This window comes from Hypanus sabinus, chromosome X1 (genome assembly GCF_030144855.1).
Source record: "Hypanus sabinus isolate sHypSab1 chromosome X1, sHypSab1.hap1, whole genome shotgun sequence".
Taxonomy (NCBI): domain Eukaryota; kingdom Metazoa; phylum Chordata; class Chondrichthyes; order Myliobatiformes; family Dasyatidae; genus Hypanus; species Hypanus sabinus.
The window spans coordinates 40,729,139-40,746,939 of NC_082738.1; the positions used below are offsets into that span (position 1 = coordinate 40,729,139).

The 17,801-nt window shown below is 38.0% G+C and overlaps 1 protein-coding gene across 1 annotated transcript in view; it reads right to left on the reverse strand.

Annotated features, from left to right (window-relative positions):
* Window positions 1–17,801, reverse strand: part of dnajc7 (DnaJ (Hsp40) homolog, subfamily C, member 7) — a 49,182-nt gene that overhangs the window by 20,040 nt on the left and 11,341 nt on the right. Inside the window, exons 2-8 of the mRNA XM_059956441.1 lie at window positions 13,931–14,019; window positions 11,936–12,060; window positions 10,429–10,542; window positions 9,646–9,720; window positions 8,754–8,872; window positions 6,010–6,163; window positions 1,038–1,202 (exon numbers count right to left, since the gene is read on the reverse strand). Coding sequence (XP_059812424.1) covers window positions 1,038–1,202; window positions 6,010–6,163; window positions 8,754–8,872; window positions 9,646–9,720; window positions 10,429–10,542; window positions 11,936–12,060; window positions 13,931–14,019 — 841 coding nt within the window. The remainder of the gene's footprint in view (window positions 1–1,037; window positions 1,203–6,009; window positions 6,164–8,753; window positions 8,873–9,645; window positions 9,721–10,428; window positions 10,543–11,935; window positions 12,061–13,930; window positions 14,020–17,801) is intronic.

Sequence of the window (17,801 nt, forward strand, 5' to 3'; positions counted from 1 at the left end):
CATCGAGTCACAAATTGATTCTATCGTTCGGATCACTAGCATATTCAGTGGGTGGTATCCAAGGATGTGGTAAAAGGGGAAGGGCAAACTCCAATCATGTCCTCACTTGATGTACTAAGATTACTGGATATTGATTCAAGCAGTAATTTCATTCAATTTTCATACCCCTTCTCCCCTCCTTCCTAAACTTATGCCAGCTAGCTTACCCCCCTCTCACCCTGCATTTCACCAGAATAGCTATCATCACCTAACCCAGCCTTTGGAATTAATTTGGTCTGTGAGATTTACCTAGCCCCAGGAGAAATAACGAGTCAACAGAATATTCAAATTACCCAAACCTTATGACTACTAGTCATAGAGTAATACAGGATAGAAAGAAGTCCTTTGGCCCAACTGGTCCATGCCAACCACAGCATCCTTTCTGCTAGTCCCAGTTGCCCACATTTGTCCTACAACCCTCCAAGCCCTTCCCCTCCACATACCTATCCTAAAGCCTCTTAGATGTTCTATTTATACCCACTACAACTTCTTCCGGCATTTTACTTCAGGTACTCTCTACCTCTGCGTAAAGAAGGTCTCTTTTAAATCTCACCCCTCTTATCTTGAATCTGTAGCCTCTGGTTTTTAACTCTCTGACCCTGGGAAAGACTATGAATGTTTACCTTATACCTACCTCTCATAATATTATAAACTTCTATGAGGTCACCCCTCCAAAGAGTAAAGATCTAGATGGACAGCCTTCCCCTATGACTCAGGCCCTCTATTCCTGACATCATCCTTGTAAATCTCTTCTGTACCCTCCCCAGCTTGGCAATGTCTTTCCTATAACAGGGTGACCAAAACTGTGCACAATACTCAAAGTGTGGTCTCACCAATGTTTTACTTAACTGAATCATTATGGCCCTACTCCATAACTTAATTGCCTTCCTGATAAAGGTACGTATGCTAAATGTTGTCTTCACCACACTGTCTACTTGCACAGCTGTTTCAGTGAACTTTACGCTTGTAACAAATAACAAAAATAACAAGAAACTTACCTTGGAGCCTACTGTGCCCCGATTACAGTACAATTTAGCATTAGTTTTGATGTTATTTGGATCAATTTTCAGAGCTTCTGTGTAAAGTTCAAATGCCTTGTCAAATGATCCTTCTTTAAAAGCCCTGTTCCCTTCTTCCTTCTTTGCTCGCAATGCTTTAGCATTCTATTTGCAGAAAGAAAACAAATAGTGCCACACTGCTGTTTCAGGTCAAGCATGTCAAAAAGTAACATCTGAGCATAAATATTCAATTTACCACGAAAACTCTTCCATTGAAATTTCAGTTGTTCAAGACAGAAATTTCAAAAGAAAAAAAAACTATTTTCTGAGTCCATGCATCTTTCCCTCACTAAAAAAGGATCACAAGCAGTTCATTCTCAGGCACCTGAGATTTTTCAGTAACAATACTCATTAGATTCGATAGCTCTGATCAGGGTCCCCACCCAAAATGTTATCCTTTCCTCCATTTTCCAGACACTGAATGACAAGCTATGCATTGAGTTTTCATTTCAGTCTCTCACACAAGTCATATGAAATGAATGTTAGAAACTAGTTATCTTGAAGCTATACCTGCTTCAGTGTTGAGGAACCATGACAGGGATCAGTGCAACTGTAGCTTCAGTCGTTCATGCTGCTAGTGCCTGACATTGTGAAGCCAGTAATGCAGTGACGGGATAAACTGTTACTGTTGCTGAATGCAATTGCAGAAATTAATGGATAACTGTTAATAAAATAAAATAGACACACAAGGGTATTTTATAGTGTGGCAAATATGTTCAAAGGAAAATTAAAAAAACCTTGTGCAATTTTTCTAAAAAGTTTGTGTAATCTTCCCCCTCCAAACCTTCTCATTCAAGAGACTCAGAAGAGCATCAACTGATTGTACTTAAGAGCATTCAGAACAAAAATAAAAGTATGCTGAAATAACTCAGTGGGACGAGCAGCATTTAAGGAGGCAAAAAGGTCTAAGCGGACATTTCAGGTCGAGACCCTGGATCAGGACCGTTAATTGATAGTTTGGGTTGATTTCCAGCAGTACTTTCAACATTATTTACCCCCCGCCATGAAAAAGTTTTGCCTCAACCACTGAACTATTCTACTATCAAACATAAAATTACTCATGAATCATCTGTACTTTAGAAATGTACCATGGGAAAGGACTTCCCACTCACTTAGGCTAGAAGTTTGTGATAGGTTTAGCATCATTGCTTTGATGTAATGCTGATAAAAAAAAAATGAATTAGTACAATCTACATCTTAGCTGTTACAATAATCCACAGAGCCGTGTAAAAACAATGTTCTTACATTTTTGTGGAACATGTCTGAGATAACAGCCAATTGATTATTTATGGCTTTGATTTATTTAAAGCAAATGAAGAAACTACTCTTCTATGTCCCAGTTGCTACCGCAAACATTTTGCTTCCTGTGCAAGATGGTAACAGAAAATATTGTTTTAGTTATAAAATTACGAGTATCATGAACTGGTAAAATATTTGAAACAAATTGAGTACAGGAGATGGGATATTATGTTGAAGTTGTATAAGACATTGGTGAAGCCTAATTTGGAGTATCGTGTGCAGTTTTGGTCACCAACCTACAGGAAAGGTGTAAACAAGGTTGAAAGAGTACAGAGAAACTTTACAAGGATGTTGCCGGGTCTGGAGGACCTGACTTATCAGGAAAGATTGAATAAGTTACGACTTCATTCCTTGGAACATAGAAGATTAAAGGGAAATTTGATAAAGATATACAGTAATATGAGGGGTATAGAAAGGGTAAATGCAAGCAGGCTTTTCCACTGAGGCTGGGTGAGACAACAACCTGAGGGTCATGGGTTAAGGGTGAAAAATTTAATGGGAACATGAGGGGAAACTTCTTCACTCAGAGGATTGTGAGAGCATGGAATGAGCTGCCAGTACAAGTGGTGCATGTGAACTCGATTTCAATGCTTAAAGGAAGTTTGGCTGGGTACACGGGTGGTAGGGATATGGAGGGCGGATCGATGGGAGTAGGCAGCTTAAGTGGATCTGCACAGACTAGATGGGCCAAAAGGCCTGTTACTGTTCTGTACTCTTCTATGACTTTATGACTCTACATTTCTGCATTTATGCCAAAAACTGCAGATATTATGAAGTCTTCCACAGAGTCTGGTCGTAATTATGCAAATTGTAATGATCTAACAATGCTTTTAATAATACAGGATTTATTGGTTACTGTACCAATTCACAAAAATATACAAAATTCAGTGGTGAATAGAGAGTGGCAGAAAACAATCCATTCAATGCAAACACTGACCATCTGATTTACAGGAATACATTCAAATTACTTGTTGATCCAAAGCTCTTACTCGTGCATCAAGGTTGATTTTATTTTACTTAGACATAATGCACCTGAGAGCTTAACGATTACTGAGTGTTTTTATTTGCATTACAAGTGTTATGAAATTTACCCTTCTGCTAGTTTTATTATCTTTAATTAACGGACGGAACTGGAGAGTAGTCTGCATCTCACTGCCCAAAAATATTCTTCCAATCAGAAATATTTGGATAAACACTAAAGTGCCATAAGATCTTAACTCAGATCTGGAAACTAGGATTATGTTAGCAATATTTTGATTGATGTTGGTTAGGTGGACTGAGTGGCTTTACTTCCACATTGTATATTTCTATGAAAATCAAACAGGCTAGATCGCAGCCTTGAAGATTTTGCCATCTGATTCTTCACTCCAAGCTTTACTCAGGCAATACAGATGAACAAACAGATTCACTAAATCAAACCTGCATAAGAATGTATACCAGTATCCAAAGCTCAAAGTAAATTTGATCAGAGTACGTGTGTCACCACATACAACCCTGAGATTCTTTTTCCTGCATTCATACTCAGCAGATCAGTAGAATAGTAACTATAAACAGGATCAATGAAAGATTAACTAGAGTACAGGCATTCCCCGGGTTACGAACGAGTTCCGTTCCTGAGTCAGTCTTCAAATCGGAACAAGTACATCCGGTATTATTTAGCATCAGTTACTCAAACGTTTGTCTTAGTATATAGTATATATTTTACCTTTCTATGCACATAAAACACTTAAGAAATATATGCATTCTAATAATTAAACCACTGTGTTGCTTAGTAATAATTGTAGCTTTCATCCGGGCAGGGCCTTTCACATGCTCCATTATTCTCACTTTATCCTTTAAAATTGTTCCGATTATTGACCAACTGTAGCCTAACGCTTTTACAATGACCAATGGCGTTTCACCTTTTTCCAAAAGCCGTATTATTTCCACTTTATTTTTAATCGCGATCGCTTCCCATCAATGGAACAGAAACACTGCGAGTGGCGGGTCCTGACCTCTGCCGGCTTCTGAGGTCCGCTGGGTTCGAAGGACCACGGCACTGAATTCCCCTGGTCCTAAAGTCATATTAAATGGAACAAGTGGGGGCTGTGCTGGGTTTGGGTATTTGATCCTCCACAATATTCTGCATGGGAATTTAAACTGGAGGTGGCAGTGTTTTTTTTTTACGAGGTTGAGTTGCGAGCTCGACATCAACCCGGCATGGATGGTACGGGAGTCACTGGACCGATATCAACCCGGCACAGGAGCGGTCTGTCACTGGATCAAACTCGGGAACGTCTGTTCTCGAGCCCGGCGATGATCTCACTGCGCCACCAGCTGACTGGAAAAGTGGGGGAGGGGGAAGGGGTGACTCTTGCGAGGAAAATTTAAACCAAATACAAAGTTACACACTCAACACAGCATCAACGGCAAGGACTTAAAATGGCGGACGGCATTCTCCTTCCTCGGTTTGTAAGTACAAGTTGTTTGTAAGTCGGACGTTCGTAACTCTGGGACTACCTGTATAGAAGACAACAAACTGTGCCGATGCAAATATAAGTAAATAGCAAGAAATAATGAGAACACGAAATAACAAGATAAAGAGTCCTTAAAGTGAGATAATTTGTTGCGGAAACATCTCAATAGATGAGTGTAGTTCAAGAGCCTGATGATTGAGGGGTAGTAATTGTTCTTGAACCTGGTGGTATGAGTTCTGAGGCACTTCTACCTGATGGCAGCAGCAAGAAAAGAGCATAGCCTGGGTGGTGAGGTTCTTTCATGATGGATGCTGCTTTCCTACCGCAGTGTTTCATGTAGATGTGCCCAATGGTTGGAGGGCTTCATCCGCGATGTACTAGGCCGAATCCACTACCTTTTGCAGGATTTTCCATTCAAAGGCATTGGTGTTCCCGTACCAGGCGATAATGCAGCTAGTCAGTTCACTTTCTGCTACACATCTATAGAAGTCTGTCAAAGTTTGCTGAAAGTTTGCTGATGTTATGCTGAATCTCTGCAGACTCCTAAGGAAGTAGAGGCGCTATCGTGCTTTCTTTGCAATTATATTACATGATGGATCCAGGGCAGGTCCTCTGAGATAGTGACACCCAGGAATTTAAAGTATTATTTTATGATATCAGAACTGCAAAATTCACCATTATAAAGAATTGAAAAATGAAAGCAATTTGGAATTCCTTTTGTCAAAATATTAAGACAATTTTGAATTTAGATAAGTTTAGAACATTTCATTTGGCTTTGTTGTTTCATCACTGCCATAGCCAATACTGGCAAGCTAAAACAAAATTCAAGAAATGTCCTGAGTTTCTGTTTCTCCTCTAAACCTGCTACTTGGTGCATTCCATTTGCCCTCCCCTCTTTTTATCCTTGTTGGCAACCTTTGATCCAGGTTTCACAATAATTAGATGAATTATTACCCAGTTACTTGCATATAAAAATGGAATCAAGTCTCCTATCATTCTTGTGACTGACACTTAAAAGAACTCTAATAATTTTAAACACCTCAATATGTCACTAAATCAGAAGGAAGTCTGTTTCACACAAAAAAAACCATTACTGCATTAAGAACATTATCAATCTTTTTGTCTCTGGGCCCTGTAAGAGGGCTATCAGTACCTACCCTGCATGCAAGTCGAGCCTTTACATGATCAGGTGCCATTCTTAAAGCCTGGACAAAAAATTGCACAGCTTTTTCAATACAGTCCTCATAGTAAAGGCAAAGTCCCCTCACGTACAAAGCATCTGCATTAGTTGAATCCATCCGCAAAATATCACTGAAACAAAAACAGACAAATTATTGTTGACACCCTAGTTGTTTGGGCAAATTAAAAGATGTGGGGGTTGCTGATACCGGAGTGGAGATTAACGGAGAATGTCAGTCTTGTTAGTGAAAAAGAAGAGTTTTAATAGTGTAGATGTGCAGACACTGCTTCTATTGACTGAGTCAGTACGCTGAGGGCACAGATTGAGTACTTTTGATAAAAGATTTTTTTTGTTTTTAAACACAATGAGTTGAGTAAATCTGAACTGGTGGTGGTGGCATATTCAATAATAATTCTGCAAAGATAATTGGAGTAAATACTCAAAAACAAAGTTATTGCAGGATGATAGTAAAGAACAGGGAGGTGTATTTTTAAATTTATTGATACAGCATAATAACTGGCCCTTCCGGTCCAACAAGCCTGTACCTAATTACTTCTTACTTCTAACAGAAAGAACAAGCAGAAAAGGCAGAACAGGTTTCTTAAAGCAAAAATAGCTAATTAGTTATCATCAGATGCGTAAAGTTTGAATCAAAACAGTACATTACTTTGTTAAAACTATATGCAGCCCTTACTGGTAAAGGGATTAAAATGCCTGGCTGCCTATAGTATAGACAGCATAGAGACAAGTTCATTTGATTCATTGGACATTGGCAACACTATGACAGCACAGCCATTCTTTGCTCATGATGGATCACCAAGACTACTTGAAAGTAGGCATTACAACAAAATCCAATAAATATATACATTTTTCAAACAAGAGTTGATCAGGAACACCAAACATTCTAACAAATCTCTGTTGATACAAATATCCTGACTGGTTTCAATATGGTGTGTATAGCAATTCAAATGCACAATAACGTAAGAAGACGCAAAGAGTAGTGGACTCAGCCCAATACATCATGGGCACATCTCTCCCTACCATCAGAAGTAGTTACATGAGCGCTGGCCTCAAGACGGCAACATCTATTAACAAGGATTCCCACCATCCATGGCATATCATCTTCTTGCCACTACCATTGGGCAGGAGGGACAGCAGCCCGAAATTCCACATCAGCAAGTTCAAGAACAGCTACTTTCCTTCAACCATTCAGTTCTTGAACCAATCTGTACAAAGCTAATCACTACCTCATTATAGCACCACCTCGAGCATTTTGTAGCACAATGGAATGTCTTTTTTTTGTACCAGTTGTATTTTTTCTTGTATAATTCATGCCTAATGCATGTTGCTCTTGTGAATGTGGTGTCTCCAATGCTGTGTGCTCGTGATGTTGCTGCAAGTAAATTTTTCATTGCACCTGTGCATAAATGAGCATATATCAGTAAATTTGACTTCAACCAAATCTATATTTGGCCTGTTACTCTATCTATGCAAGCTTTGTTCTTCAGAAACTGGTGTAGTTGGAGGAAAGCAATAACTTTTTACTTATCTAATTGCTCAAAATGCAAAGTGCCCTACAGATAAAGATTAGCTTTATTTGTCACATGTACATCAGAGTTCTGGGTCTGTGGTTTATGGATTAGACTGCAGTTCAAATTAGACATTTTTAGATTCTGTGTTTTCGCTCATTCTTTCTTGTTGCTCTTTGTGTGATTTGTTTTTTTTGCACTTGGGGCTTTGATGCCGTTTGCACAATTTTTTTGCGCTTGAAGCTTTGACGCTCTTGTCACCATTTGCACAATTTTTATTTGCACACGGGGCTTTGATGTTCTTGCTGCCGTTTGCACTATTTTTGTTTGCACATGGGGGTTTGATGTTCTTTCTGCCGTTTGCACTATTTTTGTTTGCACATGGGGATTTGATGTTCTTGTTGCTGCTTCCACTATTTTTTTGCGCTCAGGGCTTTGATGCTCTTGTTGCCATTTGCACAATTTTTTTGCGCTTGGGGGTTTGATACTCTTGTTGCTGTTTGCACGATTTGTTTTTTGGCGCTCGGGGCTTTAATGTTCTTGCCATTTGTGCATTTTGTTTTTTGTGCATGGGCATTTGATGCTTCTGTTGCCATTTGCGCGATTTGTATTTTCGTGCACAGGGGAGGGAGGGGGAAGGGTTTGATGTTCTTGTTGCCGTTTGCATAATGTATTTTTTTGTGTATGGGGTTGCAGGGGGTTGACGTTGTTCTTTGAAAGGCTTCCAAAGTTTTCTCTGTTTTGTGGCTATCTGGAGAAGACGAATCTCAGAGTTGTATACTGCATACATACTTTGATAATAAATGTTACCTTGAACCATTGAAACATACAGTGAAATGCATCATTTTGCATCGCCGACCAATACAATCCAAGGATAATGTTGGGGACAGCCCTCAAGTGTCGCCATACTTCCAGCACCAACATACCATGCCCATAACTCACTAACCCTAACCGTACATCTTTGGAATATGGGAAGAAACTGGAGCACCCAGAGGAATCCCACACGGACATGGGGAGAATGTACAAACTTCATACAGAAGCAGGAATTGAAACCCTATGGGTGATTACTGGCACTGTAAAGTGATGGGATTACCACTATGCTACCGTACCACCCGTTGTGGAATGTGGAGAATATTTTAAAAATTGCAAAGTAACATTTGTAAGGTCACAGCACTCAAAAATGAATATATACCTTGCCACTGATTGAGCATCAGGGTAGCGACCAAGTAATGCCAAACATTCAGCTTTAAGGATTTTGAAGCGGTGACAGACAGGAGCAAACTCAAGGGCACGATCCATACAATATACAACCTGAGATAAGTCAAAGAGATATGACATAGGACACTGTGCAATTAGTTCTTTAATTTAATCAGAATTCAAAGGGAGTTTTGAAAGGCACAAGAATTATTTCAATAACTAAGACAGAACTAAGTTACGAACTCAAAAGGTTAAAGAAAAATAAGTCAAATATAGAGTAGGTAGAAGTGAATCAGAAAGAATTAAAACAGTGGGTGCATTTGCTTTCATAAGCCACGTTTTGGTATTGAAGCATTGGAATAGAAATTTATCTTCAGTTGCAATGTGCTAAATCTCCAATACTGCAGTGGCTATGAATTGGGCACTGGTTCAGAAATTTGATTCCAGTAACACTAATGGCTAAATTTTGAACAACATGCTGATGCTGCTATATTGGGTGTTTGGCACGTAACAAACTTCTAAGTAAAGGTTGACTGCAGCTTTATGGCAGGTTATACTAACCAGCTACAGAAAGCGTGCATTTTATTTGTCAGAGTATGGGGAAGAATGCATTTAAGAGGCGATTAAACAGTTTAACCTTTTGAGTTCAAATCAATTAATTCTATTTTAGTAGCAATGGTTCAAAGGAAATTGTCTTATATCAACTTGCAAAGCCATCAACCAAATATTTCATTGAATTTTCACACATTTTTAGTTTCCCCAAATTTTCTTTTCTAAGCTGGATGCTTAGGTATTACCACATTAAAAAATATTTTAATTCCCAAGTTGTTACAAATTAATGTTTAATTCATTTCTATTAACATACTTATGAAGGAATGGAGGATTACCTTTCTGAAATCTCTTTTCCCAAAGTCAATTTCAGCTATTCTTTCATACTCCAATACTGCGTCTGCATTCTTCAACTAGAGACAGAACAGGACAGCTAAACTGAAGGTCCAGTACAATGTCAAATTTCTCCAAAAAAGCTCAACATTTAACCTGGGTTTGGAATAAGTTAGCTCTATCATACAACATTAGGCAGCACAGTCCTGTGTGTCACCAGATTATGACGTCCAAATATTTTGTGTGTATAATAAAATAGGCCCAGAAGCACACAGGAGAGAAGTACTGGACAGAAGAAACAGAAGTCATCTGTCAGTGCTTAAAGTATATTTAAATACTTTTGTTTCAGTGAAACCCAGAACCACCACCTTCATGTCCTTCTAACTCTTGCCTGTCAGATTCCTCTTAATCCCTTTTTGTTTTAATATCAATATCCTCATATCCCTTCAAAACAATCAACCTTCATAAAATTTATTTCCTCTGCAGAAATTAAAATCAACTTGATATAACTACACAGGTCCCTGTACGATTTTTTTTTCCGCAATGGAATTTGGCTTCTGCTTCAGTCTCAGCACCACTCTCCTTTAACAATCAAATTCACTTTTGAAAAGAATTTGATATCTTGCCCTATTTGAATTTGAATCAAGATTTTACAGTTTGCTGGCAGCAGGATTGATCTTATGCTGCAGTTGTTAACACAATTCATCCTTCTATCTCCCCATTAGAATCATGTATTGTTGTTTGCTAAGTTAAGAGCTGGAAGTATTTATAAGAGATATGCTCCTTACCTCAGTGAGTGCCTGAATGTTGTCACTTTCAAGTTCCAGAACTTTACAAAAACACCGGCGAGCGGCCATTGCATTCCCTAAGGAAAGATGACATTTCCCCTCTCGCAGGTGACCCTAAAGTTAGAACATAACTAGACTACTTAGCAGTGTTTGAAAAATCTGTAACATGAAGAACTGCTGACACAGAATAAAATCTGCTTTTGAAAGGTCTCCAACACCCTCTTCACTTCTAAGTAGTAATGAAATTTGAAACCTAAAGGCAGAAATAGTTTTGTTGGTGTACATCAGAAACTCATGGAAAGGTAATGACATAAGATAAGAAATTAAACAACAAAATCATGTCAGAATAAACCGGGGTTACCATGAGAACATCAATGAAATCTAATCATTAGTACATATCTAACTATTTATGCTATAAGTGTAATACCCTGGGAAAGGTTTCACTGCTAATGTAATGGGCCCGAGATAGTCTTCCCTAGATTTACGCAGCCAACAGAACTTGAGGGTTACATAAGTATTTGGAACCATGCACATTTCAGGCTATGTTTTTAATATATTCAGTTGCAGAATGAAGACACTGCTGGCAACAGCAGCATTTATTGTACATCCCTAACTGTCCTGGGTCATCAACTACATTGCAGGGCCTGGTATCATGTATAGGCCAAAGGGGGCAAGGATGGCAAATATCCTTCCCTAAAGGACATTAGTGAATCAGATGTTTTTTTTAGAAGACAATTTTGTGGATTTTTAAAAAATTACATAATTCCTTAGTTACCAGAATGGAATTTTAACTCGAGGCTTTGGAGCAACAGTCCATAACTTTGGCTGCTAGTCCAATGACACAGACATTTTGTTATTGTAACTTGAACAATATATTAAGCTAGGATTTGTTACTGGGGATCTTTGCTGGAAAAGTGGGAAAAGTGAACTGATAAATTATGCATCTCAATATTTACATCTCTGAACCACTTTCATCAGTACTAGCCTTGTTGGTAAATCTGTAATATTTACACTCTGAGAAAAGATAACAAAAGAATTATGTCATGCTCTTCAGCAGAGTTACAATTAACAAGCATTGCTAGTTTCACTGTCTAAAGCAAACATGCGCATATTTATAAAAATGAGATCGATCCCAATATCTAAGCTCTAATTTGAATGACTATGAAGACACATTTATATACTATTTATAAAAATTTAACAGATGTGACCTCCAATATCCTCAAAAGATACATTACCTTTTAAGGAAGTGTTTCAATACATTCCAAAAATAAAACAATTTTCAAAGATCTGGTTTAAGAGAATGCAAATATATTCAGAAGTCACACTTACTTCTGGGTTGTAAACCACCATGTAGATTTAAAGGGAACAAATTTCTTTTATTTACCATGCGAAGCAGTAATGTAATGCCTACAAGTTCGATGGAAGTGTTTTATGTTATTTGGGGGATAAAAACAAGGGTTTCACCATCACACATAATTAAGTTTCAGACTGATCACCCATGACATACCTTCACAAAAGTATCATCCAACCTCACAGCTTGCTGTGCATCTTCAAGGGCCTCCCGGACTTTACCCATCATCATAAGAGTAGCTGCTCGATTGCCATAGTAACTGGCATTTTTAGGGCAGGTATCTGGTTAAACAAAAGAATATTTGTTATTTTGAAAGAAATTCCACAATGCAGACTTTATATGAAAATCAACATTAATTTTAACCCAATTAATAATGTTGGTAAAGTACTCCATGAGCAATCTTTGAGACTATGTTGCTAATCATGAGACCATGTTGGAGTTTGGGGTGGGGGTGTGGTAGAGTTTAAAAGTTCTGCAAGAAAGAGCTAGTATCAATAATGGCAATAAGACCACTAAACTGATGCAAAACAAAATAAAAAGTTTATTAATTGTCATTCAGAGAAAAACTGCCTGTGCATTCTTGGCAAATGCAAATAAATGTGAACATGCCCTCTGAAATAACTCCACAATGCACACAGCTCAAGGCCAAGTAAGAATTGCTTATGATACCCATACCCAATTAATAAATCTACTAATTGCAATAGTTTAGTCAGAATGAACTTTCACCATTTTGTGGAGATGTTAGGCACTTTTCTTGAACTCCTGCTCTACAGAAATTACTGTTGGCCTACACGACGTCAATACCGTTGTTAATTATGGTTAAACATAAACAGCTTTTAGTTCATGTTTGCCTGACACCCTCAAATTACTGTTCATAAAAACAAGTGGGTTTTTCATACCTGGAGGATGGGTAGGTAGGTGACAGACAGCTGGTGGTAAAGCAGATGATCACCTTATTTGTCATATTATATAAGGGAGCAGCAAAAAACCTAAGTTTCACAAACTATTAATATTCTAGTGCTATTCTGAAAAGTAAGTTTGTAAAATTAACCAGAAGTCAAATGTTTTACAACATCCTATGCAGTTTATTTCTACCCGAGCTAGCATTATAGCATATTGTGTATTTTCTGAATAATATAAGAAAGTATAGGAAGGTAAAAGCTGTATTTTGTGGTATTAAAATGCAAATAAACATATTGTGGCAAAAATAAAACCAGATTTAATAAGCCTCTGAGATGAAAGAAAATTATAAAAACCACAGAGAAAGACAATACTAGTAGTTTGTGAAGTTTAGCAATAAAGTTTTTCAAATATATTTTTGCATATTTCTTTCTTTCCTTTCTTCTATTTGTTTTTCTTTCTGAATTTTTAAGTAGCAGCTGCCAGGAACTTTCTGTTACCTTGCATCAAAGTACATAGGCCAATTAACCAAAGGTGCCAACAGAATCAAGCCTGATCATACCATCTTCTAATTTTCATGCCTGCTTTTATCCCTGAGTAGTGATGAAATGAATGGTCCAAAGCACCTGAGGTCATTTGTACCCTTGTAGCTGTTAACCTTGTTTTACGATATTTAAAGTATCAAGGTAACTTGTTTTCATTTTCCCTGGGTTTAACAAACTCTTCTGGCACATTCTTCCTCAGATTCTGTGTTACATCTTCCTTGCCAATTAAGCTTAATTCAGATTAAAATTCAGGATCCACATAACAAATATATGTAGCCACAGTTTGTATATTTTAATAATTTTTGGATATTTTTCAGGTTTTGCTCAGTAGCCATTTTCGTATTAAATTGTCTCAAGACAAGTATGACATTACGACATAATTCCTAATTCCCATAATTTCTGCAATGTATTTCCATAAGAATTTCTCTTCAATCAGATATTACAGGTTGCACAAGTTCAATACAGCAGCCAACAAAAAGAGTAAAATTATCAAAATGAAACAGAGAGATGACCTTTTAATTTTATCAATTGATTAGGTTTTCATTTATAAATTATAGTTGAGAAGTAATAGTCCAGAGAACTGCAGTAGATCGTTTTAACTGAACACCAGCATTTAAAACATAACTGCTGTGTCCACTTAAAAAGTCTGCGAGTATCTCATGATTCGACACTAATGACAAAGCAATGGCTTAAATCGTATCCTTACCTATTGCTTTTGTGTAATGATTGTATGCTTCATTGTAGTCTTTCTTTCCATAAAATTCATTTCCTATTTCTTTAAACGATTCGGCTCTTCTGCAAAATTTAAAAAAAAAGCTTTAATTTTATACATTAAGTACATGTCAATGCTTTGTCATCAATATAATACATTCCACTAATGCCTTTCAATCATTCTGAAGAATTTTAAACATGCTTGAGATTTGAGTTACTCAACTAAATAAAATGCAGTACCTTGACCTGTGAAAGATGCCTATGACCTATCTGCACCTTTGAAATAAGCAACTGACTTCAAACTGGTTCATGAATGCCATCTGAGAAGGGAATCAAAGAAGAAGAATAGCCCTTAACTCAGCAGTGGAGTTATCAAGGCACCGTCTTTTGACTGTGTTTCCCTAGCAAGCTATTCCTGTCTTTACGAGGCCAAGTTGCTAGCTCGACATTCAACCCGACTTGGATTTGAACTCAGGAACCTTCGCTCCCGAGTCTGGTGCTGATATTATTGCACCACCAAGCAGGACAGAAAGGAATCAGCCAGTCCTAAATTGTGCTCTCTAATAATATGGTTGACTTTCACATCCTCTTAAGAGCCCACATTTGGTTGCTGTGAAACAAACAAAAACTCCTGACCAACCAGTTTTCTCAGGGCAATCTAGAGATGGGACAGACTGACCTGTGGACCTCATGTCCAGGAACAGCTGACAAAGGACTGAACAGATTAGGACCACAGGACTGAATCATCTGTAGCAATGGAAACCACTGGATCCACAAAGTTCTACGCTTCTAGACTTTTCCACACTGGTGGCAGAAACCATCAGAAACATTTTACAATTTGCAAAACAGCGATTCTATGATTAAGAACAGCCAAGTTCTTCTTTCCCTCTGGCAGACAGAGTGTGTTAGGGCTTTTCAAGGATTGCACAACAATTCAAGAAGATACAAAAAAAATTAATTCCAATCATATTGCACTGAAGGCACTAGACCCAAATCCCAAATGAGGCACACGAGATTTGTCCTTGAATGCTCAGCCAGTCTGCAAGCACTTCCAAAAAAAATGATGTAATTGTCTGATATTCAAGGAGCAGAGTTGAGAAATGAAAATGAAAGTTAAAAATCTGAAATTGAAACAAAAATTGAATTTGTGAATACATCAGCACCAAAATGAAAAGGTAGATTTACAGTACATCTCAAGTGACACCACCACCAGCAAAGCTCATGAACTGTTGCATCTATTTTAGAATATGATTCATATTTCCAGCAAATTCTCTGTCAAGGAGAAAGTAATGGGAAAGAATGTGAACTTAGTGATAATTAACATGCTTACAGAGGGGCACATTAATGACATAAATATGAAACACAATGGAAGCTGAAAAGAGAAATGTCCCAGAAAAGACTTTCGAAAGGTAGCCTTAATTATCAGTTCACAAGCACAGCAAGATATCTGGGTGAAGTCATTCAAATACCACAGAGTATGTGCGTCCTTGACAAGTGCATGAAATACCAAAAAGCTCCATCTATACATGGAAAGAGTAACATCAGAAGTTATTCCTGCAATTCCAGACTCCTAAATGGATTGGTTGATGATAAAACTACCTGCCAAATGAAACACTCCTCATTTAAGTGACTCCTTCTAGTAGTCCTATATTTGTTCCCAATATGGCATTGACTAAATATTGAAAACACACGACGCAAGCCCCATTTTCGTCACAGCTATTACAAGTAAAGACAGCAAACAATTGATCTGTAAGTCACTTTTATTTGCAAAACTGCGGCACATAGTGTAGTGGCTAGCACATTCGCTTTATAGCTGTCGCTGTCTGTACATTCTTCTCGTGACCATGTGGGTTTGCTCTGGGTGTTCTGGTTTCCTCCCACATTGGTTAGGGTTACTGAGATGTGATCCTGCTATGTTGGCAGCAGAAGCGTGGCAACACTTGTGGGTTGCCCCCAGCACAACCTGCAAAACGACCCATTTCACTGTATGCTTTGACGTACATGTTTTGAAGCTGATCTTAATTATGGATTTAAAAATGACATTCAAAGAAATAAGTTATGCTGGTTATGGGTTTAATCACCAGATGCAATATCTCAGGCAAATTGGATCTGAAGAGTGTGGGTTGCTTTTAGTGCCACACTTGATTTTTAACACTTCAGCAGCTGTATCTTTTATTTTGTGGTTCTATAAATTAAAATATTACTTCGTGGGAGAATTGTCCTCATTAAAAGGAGCATTCAGTCAAAGGGAACAGACATAATCAACAGCAAGAACCCAGAGCCTGTCTTTGATGGATGCAGATTACAAAGACATTTTTAACTTTATGAGCACATTATTAACTGCTGACACATAGGTCTTCTGTGGTCAACAGCACTGAAATAAAGATGTTAATCTCCCAGGATTTATCTGCAGCATGGGTATTTAAGATTTGTTTGACACAATTGATTCACAATTGTGCTACCACATAGGCCATTCAATGTTCTGGTGCTTTGAGTCATGGCATTAAGCTGTACTATGACAAGAGGACATTTGATACACCCAGAATCCAGAAGAATTGCCTTCCAACGAATCTGTTGGAGCCTAACCAAAGTGATATTGCCCAGAACTCTGTGTAGAAGCCGTTGCTGCAACATCTCTTGAAAGTACTTGTGGTTATTAATCGCATCTGTTTCTATTTGAAATATATTTGTGAAGTGCTCTAGGATGTTTCTTTAAAGCAGTCGCAAGTTTAAGTGGTTGTGATTAAATTTCCTACTCTGGAGTACTTCAGTACTACCTAAACACAACCACTACTGCATTCTCTCAAACTGACAGCCAAATTCTTGTAACTAATTCTGAATGTTCACGCAGTTGATCCAGGGAACTGCATGGACAGATTGAGAAAGAATGCAATGCCTGATTTGGCTCAGGAGTCAGAAAGTTACAAGTTCAAATCCAAGACTAATCTAGGCTGACATTTCAACACAGCACTAAGCAAGCATGCAAGAGATCCAACAGTGCCTTTCAAAGTGCTTCTCTAATGTCCTGACTGATCTTTCAATCAGCACCAAATCAAATTTTCTTCTCATTTATTTAATTGCTGGCTGTGGGACCTTACTAAAAACAAAGTGCATTTACCTATATTTTCCCCTGAGAAATAACCCAAAGTTGTGAGAAACATTATGTAACTTTCATTCCATCAAAAATCTTGAAAAGACTGTGAAAAGGTAAATTAACAAGAGACCCAAATTTCCAATATAGAATTTACTGACTATGTCATGTGCACCTTACTTAGCAGCCCAACTTGGCAGTCACACTAACACACTTCTGTCATGGCTTCCTAGGTTCCAGAAACCACAAATCTTCAGAGGTAACATATTTTGGGGGACACACAAAGCACTGGAGGAACTCAGCAGGCCAGGCAGCATCTATGGAGTGAAATAAAGATTCTGCCTGCCTTACCAGCTGCGTTCTTCCAGTATTTTGTTCTTACTCTAGATTTCCAGCATCTGCAGAATCTCGTGTTTATGAAATTAACCTGCCTTTCAGTTCCAAAGACACTGCCTGACCTACTGAGTTCCTCCAGCATTCCTCTGTGTATTGCTCTGTCCTTCCTTCCCACGAGCGAAGACGTCCAATCACTGAGTAATGATAAAGAGTAAAATGCAAACAGCAAGTTCCAGTTTCTAATTTCATGTGGCTGTTTTTGTGAAAATCACTAGTGATTTTCAATTAAATTCTTAAATTATGGCAGACAGAATTAATACACCGAATATATCGTAAATAACCCTGCTCACAATGAAAAATTTTTTAATTGTTTAAAAACAACATTGCAATGGATGAAACATTTGTGACATTTACCGGGAGCACTGCAGACAGAGGGCCC